Source organism: Tursiops truncatus, chromosome 18 (genome assembly GCF_011762595.2).
Source record: "Tursiops truncatus isolate mTurTru1 chromosome 18, mTurTru1.mat.Y, whole genome shotgun sequence".
Lineage (NCBI taxonomy): Eukaryota > Metazoa > Chordata > Mammalia > Artiodactyla > Delphinidae > Tursiops > Tursiops truncatus.
In genome coordinates this window covers 17,785,638-17,798,175 of record NC_047051.1, presented here as the reverse complement: position 1 = coordinate 17,798,175, position 12,538 = coordinate 17,785,638, and the positions used below count along the sequence as shown (strand labels likewise).

At 38.2% G+C, this 12,538-nt stretch overlaps 1 protein-coding gene and 1 non-coding gene across 6 annotated transcripts in view; one reads left to right on the top strand and one right to left on the bottom strand.

Annotated features, from left to right (window-relative positions):
• Window positions 1-12,538, bottom strand: part of KPNA3 (karyopherin subunit alpha 3) — a 91,373-nt gene that overhangs the window by 8,922 nt on the left and 69,913 nt on the right. For all 5 annotated transcript variants that reach the window (XM_019936625.3, XM_073795144.1, XM_073795143.1 and 2 more), the window contains exon 11: window positions 27-158. In XM_019936625.3, coding sequence (XP_019792184.1) covers window positions 27-158 — 132 coding nt within the window. The remainder of the gene's footprint in view (window positions 1-26; window positions 159-12,538) is intronic.
• Window positions 11,890-11,996, top strand: LOC117308888 (U6 spliceosomal RNA). The gene has a single exon (XR_004523140.1). It is a non-coding gene; the product is annotated as a U6 spliceosomal RNA (small nuclear RNA).

The following is a 12,538-nucleotide window of genomic DNA, read 5'->3' as shown; positions in this document are numbered from 1 at the left end:
GTAAGAAAAAATGTTTAAGTACTTACTTGAACTTTCACTTCCTGGTGGCTCAGAAGGGGCACAAGAAATGGCACAACCCCTGAATCAATAACCATCTGTATCTGCTCATTACCTCCATCTGTCAGGTATGACAGTGCCCAAACAGTATCCACAAGAATCTTCAGGAAATAAAAAAGAATTACCATTTAATGTATTTGTTTGAATGTTTGAGATACATAATACACTTATGGAATGGTGACATAAAAAGTAACTGAATTTTTTTAGCTTGGTAGCAAAAATATCTGCTAAGCTGATACATCTACTACGTAGTAGATAAAACTCTCTCAATGGCTACCTCAGGCCACTCTTCACAAAAGTGAGACAAAGAAGTCCGGGACAACTTCTACCCCAACTTCCATATCTATCTATTAGGTAGATAAATTTAAAAATAGGCAGAAAAGTAATTCTCCCTGCCCCCACAAACTAAATACCCAATAATCACAAGGAAACACTTTATACATAGAATGAGACCAATATATCACGCTGCTTCCAGTTTAGAAGAGCCCAAAGAGATCATTTATCCATATTAGTAGTTTTTAAACATGTTTAGCAACGTAATTTTTCAGACTATTAAAGTAAACATAAAAGAAATGACTTGGCATTTTAACTTTGGGGAAAAAAATAATTATTTGTAAATCTCTTGAAAAATGTCCCAATTGAAGAGCATACAGTATCAACCTTGCCTTACACCCATCTAATTTTGCAAATAATAAAAAAACAAAAATCAGGCTCAGGTTTGTTGACTCATTCAAAGTCAAAGAGCTTATATGTAGTTTTCCTTGGTGTCTTCACAGAGGAATGTAAGCACAGGCCTGATCTCATGTGAAATCCAGAGATGTTTCCTATTAGAATATTCAAATTAAAGACATTTGTTGCTCTAAAATAACAGCAGCCACCTGAATTCAAATCTCTCCATGTAACCTTCAGAAAAGTATATGGATTAACAAGAGCAAATAAAACCACACATAGCCTGCACCTTCAACATTACTAGGAGTCTGAGAATGCTACAAATTTCAAATTACCTGTAAGAAGAGAAAAAACTAAATTCTACCTTTTGTCTGGACCTCCTGCCCTAAGGCTATGTGAGACTTCAGAGAAGAGCAGTGAAGAGCTTAAAGGTAACATATCCTAGTAAAACGACTCCACTTTAGTGGGGCAGAGACCATGTGGCTCAAAAAGCCTACAAGATTTACTATCTGTCTTCTACAGAAAAATCTGCTGACACCTTTACCAGAGGATAAGCTTCATTCAACTAAGAGATAACCGAAGAAATATTTCACTGTAGATCAAAAACTAACACAAATGTGAGGATAAGAGTGGAAGAATAATTTAAATGTTATATGTTCCAGAAAAATTGAAATATTGCACTTGACAAATGGGAGGACAGAAGGTATGCCTGAGAACTCCATCCATGTACCATCCTACCCCCACAAGGAAAGCCTCCTTGCTGGAAGGTGTCTACAGATGCTGTGTGTGTGAGTGAAGCTTGTCTACTACCAAGTCTGGCAGTAACAGGTAGCAAGATTTAAACAGAAATCAGAGTCTCATAACATAACACTCAAAATGCAGGCTACAGCTGAAAATAACTCATAATATCAAGAACCAGGATCACCTCAACTGAGAAACGAAAAGAAAGTCAACAGATGCCAACACTGAGATGACGCAGATACTGGAATTATCTGACAGGATTTTAAAGTAACTGTCATTAAAATACTTCAGCACACAATTATGAACACATTTGAAACAAACGAAATATAGTAAGTCTCAGCAAAGAAATAGGAAAAATAAAGAAGAACCAAATGGATTTTAAAACTAATAAACTCAGTAACCAAAATTTAAAACTCACTGGAAGGACTCAATAGTAGAAGGGAAAGAAAAAACAAAATCAACTAACTCAAAGACAGATCAATACAAATCATCCAATTGGGTGAGAAAAAAAAAGACTGCAAAGAATGAACAGAGCTTTAGGGAATTGTAGGATGATAACAAAAGATATAATACCATTTATGTCAGTAGAGTCCCAGAAAGAGAGGTGAAGCTGAAAAAAATATCTGAAGAAATAATGATGGAAAACTTCCCAAAATGGGCAAAAGACACAAACCTAGATTCAAAAATGGGAGAATGAGGTGAGAGAAAAGAGAAAATAGAAATAAGCTCATCACTTGCTGTATGGGTAAAGACAGGAGTCAAAAAATACCATTTAAACCTATCAAACCAGACAATAAAAAAACAAAAGGCATTATAAAAGGTATAAGTATAAAGGTAACATTAGAACAAAAACAAACATTCCTAAATACCAAAAGAAATTTTTAAAAGAGAGAAGAAAGAACACTAAGTAGAAAATAAAACACACAGAAATTATAACACAAAATAACAGGACAGAATTGAAACCAAACATATCAAACAATATGAAACAGGCTTAACTCACCTGTAACAATAAAAAGATTTTCAAATTGGCTCCTAAAACAAAACCCAATTCTATGTTGTATACAAGAGACACACCTAAAACAGTCATTTAAAAAGGCTAAAAGTAAAAGGACAAGCAAAGGTACACCAAGTAAATGATAACAAAGCAGAGACTACAATCCTGTTAGCAGACCAGTAGAATTCATTCTACAAAGTATTACAAAGAATAAAGAAGGCTACTTTGTAAAGCTATATCTCACAATTTATAATGAATATGTAACTGTTAAAAACATCTATTCACCAAGTAACCCTGTAAATACCACTACAAAGGAGAAAATAAAAAGATGCAAGAAAAAAATAAAAATATACTGAAAAAAGATTTTTCATACACTGTTGTCAGTATGAGAAGTCAAGTAGATAAAAAGTGAGGATACAGATTTTATAAATATACATCGAAATTTAAACCTGGTAACAGATAATAAACTTGCAAATGGAGCACAAAAATATTATCAGGTCCAAAGAAAACATCAATTACATAAAGCAGAAATATTATAAAACTATTACAAGGCAATAAAATTAGATATTAATAAATACCAAAATACCACATGGAAATTTAAGAGCCTTATATTAAACAACTCTTGGATTAAAAAAAAAAAAAAACAAAACAGAAAAAAAATTTCTAGAAAATTATAATGAAAACACCACGTATCAGAATCTATGGGATTTACCTAAAGCAGTGTTCAAAGGCAAGTTCATAGCCTTAAAAATGTATACAACAGAACTTAAAAGAATGAAAATAGATCACAAATAAAAAGCTAGAGAAAGAACAGAGCAGGGACTTCCCTGGTGGCACAGTGCAGGGGACACGGGTTCAAGCCCTGGGCCGGAAAGATCCCACATGCCACAGAACAACTAAGCCCGTGCGCCACAACGACTGAGACTGAGCCCTACAGCCCCCGAGCCACAGCTACTGAGCCTGCAAGCCACAACTACTGAGGCCCGTGTGCCTAGAGACCGTGCTCCACAACAAGAGAATTCACTGCAATGAGAAGCCCACGCACCACAAGGAAGAGTAGCCCCCCTCACTGCAACTAGAGAAAGCCCATGCGCAGCAATGAAGACCCAACGCAGCCAAAAATAAATAAATTAAAAAAAAAGAACAGAGCAAACCAAAAGAAAGCAAAAAGAAACAGTAAGTACAAAAGTAGAAAGTAATGAAGTAAAGAACAGAAAAACCACAGATCTAATTAAAAATCAGAATCCTAGTTCTTTGAAAAAATTGAAAAAAAGTCCTAGTTAACTTAATTAGAGAAGTGGTAGGAGGAGCACAAATGTACAAAATAAGAAATAATGAAGAAAATAACTCTTGAAACAGTAAATTAAAACAAAAAAATCATAAAGAGATTACTTTGCATACTTAAATGCAAGCAAAATTGAAAACCTAGATGAAATGAATAATTTCCTAGGACAGTAGTTTACAAAAAACTAACCTCACTAGAAATTGAGAGCTTAAACAAGCCAATTTCAATAGCAAAAATAGAGAAAATTATCAGGGAACTAATCACACAAGTATCAAGACCCAAAAGGTTTCAAGAGGGAAACTACCAAATCTTCAAAGATCAGATAGACCTCAGGCTATATAAATTGTTCCAGAGCATAGAAAACGAATGAAGCATAATGTTAATACCTAAACTTTTAAAATGCAATAAAAATACAGTATTAATACTGAATAAAGATAGCATAAAAAAACTGTAGACCAGTATCTCTTATGTGAATAGAGATGTAAAAATTCTGAATAAAATATTAGTGAAAAGGATCCCATACTACATTAAGAAAATAATATATGATAATCAAGTGAGATTTCTCAAGGAATGCAAGGATGTTTCAATTTTAGGAATATCAATGTATGTCATATTAATAGACTTACGGAGAAAATCATATAATCCTCTCCATAGACACTGAAAAATTCCAACACGCATTCTTGATGTCAACACTCAAAATGGGATTTTACGGATATTTCCTTAACATAATAAAACATCTATAGGGCTTCCCTGGTGGCGCAGTGGTTGAGAGTTTGCCTGCCAATGCAGGGGACGCGGGTTCATGCCCCGGTCCAGGAGGATCCCACATGCCGCAGAGCGGCTGGGCCCGTGAGCCATGGCCGCTGGGTCTGCGCGTCCGGAGCCTGTGCTCCGAAGCGGAAGAGGCCACAGCAGTGAGAGGCCCGTGTACCGCAAAAAACAAAAACAAACCATCTATAACTCAGGAAAAAAATCTAGATTCAACAAAAGGAATGACTGATAAATCTGATTACATAAAAAGGAGAAAACTGCATGGCAAAATATATCAAAGCCAAAGGACAAATTAGGAAAATATTTGACTATATATATATATATATATCATAAATAAAGAGTTAATGTCCTTAATACACAAAGAGCTCTTAAAAGCCAAGGAAAAGAGATCAAAAATCTGATGGAAAATGAGCAATAAAGATGAATAGGCTATTTGCAAAGATGTAAAAATGGTTCTTCAACATATGAAATCAAGGTCAACTTCACTCACAACAAGTGAAACACATACTAAAAATGAGATACAGGGCTTCCCTGGTGGCGCAGTGGTTGAGAGTCCGCCTGCCGATGCAGGGGACACGGGTTTGTGCCCTGGTCCGGGAAGATCCCACATGCCGTGGAGCGGCTGGGCCCGTGAGCCATGGCCGCTGAGCCTGCACATCCGGAGCCTGTGCTCCGCAACGGGAGAGGCCACAACAGTGAGAGAGGCCCACGTACCGCAAAACAAAAAGAGATACAGTTTCTCATAGAGTGGCAAAAATTTTTAAATGACAACACATGGACAAGGCCATGAAGAAAGTCACTTTTGTATGTTGCTGCTGGGAATGCAAATGGCACAGCCCCTAAGGCAGGGAATTTGGCAGTGTATAACAAAAATTATAATGCATTCACTCTTTGACCTAGCAATCTGCTTCTAGGAATTTACCCTGAAATATTATCTCCAGTAATATGAAAACACACAGGATTACTGCCCGCTACATTATTCATATTTGCAAAATTCAAGAAATGGTCTAAATGCCTACCCAAAATAGTGTGTTTGAATAAACCATAGCCACAAAATGGAATACTGCGCAGAACAATACTTGGTTGCCTTGGCCTGTGATGTTTTAGGAAGCTGCTAAATGAAAGGTAACATTTTTCCATTATAGCTCCCTACTATTAGCAGAAAACCATTCTTTTCTAATATACAGTAACCTAGAAAAATGAAATATTTAAGATTTCTAAGCTCAGATCAATTAATGGTTTTTGGTTAGATCTTCATGACACCACCTCAAAGGCTGGTGGGGGAAAGTAAGCTATAGCTAGGTCTCAGGCCCCCTGAAGCTGTAAAGACTCTTCTAGTCTCTCTTTAATTTTGTTTTATAATATATTGGGCCTTCACCGAAAATCTCGTTTTAAAAATGCTTTAAAACTTTGAAATTCACAGCACAAGATTATCAGGCTATTCTAGTTTTTTCTATTTTCATCAGTTTGCTTTCCTCATCTCCATAATCAGGCTAACAGCTGCTCAATGTCTCTGACATTTGTAATTTTACCTTTTGCTGCCTTTTCCCATCTGAGCTGCTTCTGCTATTTTACACCTCCTCCAATATTCTTTTTTCTTGGTTTTTCCCTTTTTCTGGATTTCTATGGTAAAATGCCTGGCTTTTACAGTCACTAATAGTCAATGAGTGTACTCTTTTCCTTCCAGCTAATAGTCAGATTAATCATGTGCCAATGAAGTCTTTGGCAATCCTGAGCTACTTTATTTTTCACTATGTCTGTTTTTCTGGGCTAGAAACATTTAAAATTTTTTACTTCAGCAATATTTCATGTACTTGAAGACTGCTAGAAAGCTGATCTCTAGACACACAGTATGAGACACATATATACACGGAAAAGATAGGCAACTCAAAGGGCCAATGTATTGAACAAACTTCTTGAAAACTGGTATCTTATGAACCAAAGGAAAATCTCTAGCAATCCGAAGTCTCCAAAGAATAATATACTCAGCTCAAAGAGCTTTACCAATTTTTACCACCTCCAGTAAATATGCTAACAAATAATGTCCTGTTAGGCAGGCACCCTTACCAAAAACTGCTATTAACATGTACACCATTTCCTAGTAGGTGTCTGTAGAATGTCTATGGAATGTTAACATCACACATGCTTTAGAGACAACTAGAGCTGAACCAAGTTAAAACTGTATACTTATCCTTATATGCAGTAAAGGGTAACTGAGTAAAGCTCAGGGTGCTCAAATCCTATACATTCCAAAGAAAGGACTGGTCCTTGATCAGCTCCTTCAAGATAACCTCTGAGCCCTGGGATTATCCTGCTTAATAACATTGCATTCCTGAGACCCTGGGCCACACTGTATCAGTCTGACTCCTGGGAGGGGATAGAGACTGAGTAGTTAAGGTCAGTCAGCCTATGTGACTGACTCCCCAGAAAAAACCCTGGACACATCAAAGTTCAGGAGCTTCCTGGTTGGTAATACTTGATATGTGTCGCCACACATGGTTGATGGGAGAATAAAGCATTGTCCTTACCAATCTACTGGGAAAGGACAACTGGAAACTTGCACCTGGGTCCTCCTAAACTCTGCCCTATGTACCTTTAGCCTTTGTTGATTTTAATCTTGTGAAATGGTAAGAAATGTACTAGTCTCTGCCCCCAGTTTCTAGCACAGGGCTCTAAAACCTTATAAATTCCTAAGTGATAAGAACATTAAGAGCATCTCTTGTTCCAATATCTGGTCTTTGACCCCATCCTTGACACCCCTGTAATGTCCTAAGCAATATGAGCACTAGGAGCATCTCTTGCTCTAATGAGGTAACTCTGGACGGCCTCCTGGAGGGCTCCTGGATGAAGGCTGGTCACCGGAAAGACCGAGTCATGACTAGAAGCCTGGAAATTTCAGCCCTGCTCCTCACTCTCCAGAGAGTGGAGAGGGGCTAGAAGCAGAGTTAACAACTGATCATGCCTACCTTTGGAAACCTCCATAAAATCCCAACAGTAGGGGGTTTGAAAAGCTTCCTGGCTGGCGAACACACCCACACCAGGAGGCTGACATACCCCAACTTCACGGGGATAGGACCCTCCCAGATCCCGCCCTATGTATCTCTTCATCTGGCTGTTCATCTGTATCTTTTATCATATCCTTTAACGAACTAGTAAATGTAACTGTTTCCCTGAGTTCTTTGAGCTGCTCTAGCAAATTAATAGAACCCAAGGAGGGGGTCTTTGAAACCTCTAATCTATAGCTGGGTGGTCAGAAGCACAGGGCTTGTGACTTTGTGACTGGCATCTGAAGTGTGCCTGTGGGCTGGGGGAAGAGGTGGCCATCACATGGGACTGAGTCCTTAACCTGTGGGATCTGACACTATTTCTGGGTAGTGTTGGAACTGAATTAAATTGTAGGACACCTAGTGGGTCACAGAGACTTGCTTGTTGTTGTGGAGAACCCTCCCGCCCAGCCCTGCTCAACACGTTTGGTGACAAGAAGTATGAGCAGTGAAGTGTTCTGTACAAGTAGTGAAGGAGACACATAGGAGAGATATGCACCGTAGGGAAGAACTGGGTTTTTCCCTATACAGGAAGGAAAAGACTGAGTTTTCCCTAGACAAATCAGTATCCTTTTGCTATAAATTACAAGCATGAGTGTAAAAGCTTCTCAGTGATTCCTTCTAGCCAATTACTGAACCTGAAGGTGGTCTCGGGGACCCCTGACATATCATCAAGTGTCACTAACCATCAAGTCTCAGCACGTAACCAATCTGCTACAACTGATTAACTTCATTTGTAACAGCAGTAGATTTGTATCAAAAGTTAGATAATACTCAAAATTATCTGTGCATGTCAAGCCATGGATGAACAACTTCAAAAAGGACAGGAAAACCAAATGCTACAGAATCACTGCAATTGCACCTTAACTTTTCTAAGCACAATAACTAGAAAGCAAATGAACACAGACTGACCTGAATCAGTCCAGATTTCTTCTCTAGTCCTCGGGGGTCAATATTTAGTGATTCTTCTAATGTCACAAAGGCATACGAATGTCCATAAACCACCTAATTCTCTCCACACCCTAACGCAGCTTCTCCAGCAGTCTCACTAGTGACTGTCTCATAAATGAAGTCTGTCCTGTTTTTTTTTTTTTTTTTGCGGTACACAGGCCTCTCACTGCCGTGGCCTCTTCCGTTGCGGAGCACAGGCTCCGGACGCACAGGCTCAGCGGCCATGGCTCACGGGCCCAGCCGCTCCGTGGCATGTGGGATCTTCCCGAACCAGGCCACGAACCCATGTCCCCTGCATCGACAGGCGGACTCTCAACCACTGCGCCACCAGGGAAGCCCATGTCCTGCTGTTTTATACCTCTCCTTGCTGCTATACTTCTTTTCTGTTGTGTCCTACCCTAAGACCCAAGTTAGAAATTTGGGTACTATCCCTGACTCCTCTCTTCTCTCACCACCCATAGCAAAACCAGCAAATTTATCACCTAAACATTTCTACAGTCCTCCCTTGTCTTTTTATTGCTAATGTCTAAGCTCTGGTTCTGGTCCTCATTTTCTCTCATTCACACCACAAAATCAACACCAATCTGTCTTCTCAACTCCACTTTCCTCTAAAATCTACACTCCACTCATAATTGGTATAAATTATCAATCCATAATGTAGCTCCCTCTCAGCTACATAAAGAGGATACATGAATCCTAAGGTGGTACACAAGACTCTGTATGATCTAGAACCTGCTGAATCTCTGCCTTATTTTTTTCCCCACTCTTTGCTTCACAATTTATATTTCCGTCTCTCTACTTTAAAAAACTCCTTGGCTGGTTCCTTTTCCCTTGTTACCACTGCTCAAATGCAGAGAATTCCTCAGAATTCAATTTTTAGCCCTTTTTCTGAATCTTACTCCATGTCCATATTTTCATGAATTTCTTAAGTACTGATAAATCTCAAAGATGTATGGCCTTTTCCTTCCTGGAAACATTACTACAGAGGAACAACAAATAAATCAGAATGAATGTGTCTGTCCTACAATAAACCCATCATCTCCCTCTACCAGTCTCATCCGTTTGCTTGACTCCTGATGGTCCATGGCATTATTATCCATTTAGATTGCCAAATTAGAAACCAAAGTAATTTTTACTTCTCCTTCTCTTTGATCCTTTCCTCTTGAAGTTCTAACTCACTTTCTCTCTCCTAACCATTAGCTTCGGGCTCATACCTTCATCAACTTCCTTAAACCTATTATGATAGTAAAATAGGCCAGGCTACACTCAAACTTTCCCCACTCCAGACCCTCCTTGCCTTTTCCAAGTTATCTGACTATAACGGACATGAGCATATCACTCCTCTATTTGAAAATCTTCAATGACTCTGCACTGATTACAAGATAAGCCCAAATTCCTTAAAACAGCATTCAAAACCCTGAAACTTAACTCCCCAGCAAACGTGTTGGTTTATTAACCACCTGTATTCTCCACACCCTCCATGTGTTCTCTTGATTCCTTATTATTGCTCCTCATGTACCTGAAATGACCTTTTCAACTTGACAAAATCCTTCTTATCCTAGTTGTATGACTTTAGACAAATTACTTAACTATCTGTTTTCTTTTTACCTTGTTTGTAAGATGGAGATAATTATAGTAACCAATCACATAGGATTTTTTATAAGGAATAAATGAGTAAACATGAAAAGTACTTAAAACAGTGCCTGGCACACTTTAAAACCCTTAATAAATGCCAACTATTAACATAATCATCTTCTTCACTTCTATCACCACTTCCACCACCATCTCCTTATAATGCTTATTTCAAATGTTACTTCCTCAATGAAGCTTCCTGGTTGCCAGAGAGAATATGTGCTTTCATAATTCTAGCATTTTGGTCATGCCTCTGTTTTACTTTTCTTGTTTGTTTGCACACATATTGTGTGCTTATGTGATCATGGTATGAAAGAGCATAGGCTTTGGACTTGGCTTCAATTCTCAGCCATGGCTTTTATTCACTGTATGATCTTAGTTAGGTTATTTTACTTGACTAAGTTTCAGTCTCCTTACTTGTAAAGTAAGAGAACAAAACTTATCTCATAAGGGTGCTGGTAAGATAAAAGGAGATTATAGAAACAGATTTAGTATAGCAAGTAACTGACAAAAGTTCATTCCATTCACTCTTTTTACCTGCTACTAATGTTGAGGTCTTAGAGAGCAGGGCCTCTATGTCTTCTTCATCTCTGTGCCTATAATTCTCTGTGCAATTCTGGCTTAAGTGGAACAACCTGTGTTTGTTAAACTCAATAAATATACTTATAACTACAGTACTTCATCACTTTAATACCTCTAGCTTTCAAATAAACAAGACCAATAGGTGATGGAAGCTTTTATTTGTCTATAATCAATTCCATAATGTCCTAGGGGAAATGACTTGATGGAAATATCAGATATTTTGCTTATTTGCCTTTTAATTTTGGCTTTCAGAAAGCTTAGGACTAAATTTAGCATTCAATAACAACAAATACATTTATAAAAAGAATTTTACCTCCTCCCCCTTTCTTTTAAGATATTTATTATCTTATGTCTGTTGCTAAGTCACTTTTACATCCATTTTGAAAACAGGACAGTATATAACTAAACAGTTTTCACTTAATTTTTATGACAGTTCAGGCTAACACTTCACAAATAAAAAGTTACTTTAGTTGCCTTTAAAAGATACCCTCCTAAGAACTTAAAGTCCTAAAATTAACTAGCAAAACGTGTAGTTCAATATTTATACAGGAATTATACATTCCCTCTTGAGAAATGTTAGCAAAGATGCATTTTCTTCATCCCAATGATAAATCACACATAATTCTGACACCCACATACATACATATTATGTGTGTGTGTGTATAAACAAAGATAGGATTATAAAAACAAACATACAACAAATCAGAAAGAGATCTTAGTTGGAACATCAGAAGCCAAATTAATGCTAGATCAACGCTAGAATCAGTTCTAAATTCACTGAAATTTATCTTTTTTTTGGCGGTACGCGGGCCTCACACTGTTGTGGCCTCTCCCGTTGCGGAGCACAGGCTCCGGACGCACAGGCTCAGCGGTCATGGCTCACGGGCCCAGCGGCTCCGCGGCATGTGGAATCTTCCCGGACCGGGGCACGAACTCGTGTCCCCTGCATTGGCAGGCGGACCCTCAACCACTGCGCCACCAGGGAAGCCCTATCCATTGTTTTACTCTGTGGAAGAATTTAACTTTTAGCCTTGCTACATTCAGGAGAATTTTCAGACTGCCTGATAAAAAATTTGCCAGCATATATATAGTAATTGCTTAACTAAATCTCATGTAATGGACAAATCATGTAAAGATGCCTTTGCATTTAAAACTATACTTGAGTGCTCGCTTCAGCAGCACATATACTAAAATTGGAACGATACAGAGAAGATTAGCATGGCCCCTGCACAAGGGTGACATGCAAATTCGTGAAGCATTCCATATTTTTACGAAGTGAGAGAGTGGCATAGACATATATACAATACCAAATGTAAAACAGATAGCGAGTGGGAAGCAGCCACATAGCACAGGGAGATCAGCTTGGTGCTTTGTGACCACCTAGAGGGGTGGGATAGGGATGGTGGGAGGGAGACGCAAGAGGGAGGAGATATGGGGACATATGTACAGCTGATTCACTTTGTTACAAAGCAGAAATTAACACACCACTGTAAAGCAATTATACTCCAATAAAGATGTTAAAAAAATAAAAATAAAAGTATACTTGATATCCTTCAATACTGTATCTCAAAAGGTTGTAGCATGGGCGTTCGTGTGGTTTCATAGAAAGTAAACACGATCTGTCATCAGAAGATCTCAGTTTTAAATACCGACTGTGACCCTTACAAGCTCTGCAACTTTGGATAAGTCATTTAATGTTTCCCTGAGGCCCAGTTTCTTACTCTGTAAAATGGGACAACAGCATCTAGCCTACCTATTTTAAGAATCAAATGAGATTTTAAAAAAATATGAAGAAGCTTTATAAAGCTTTTA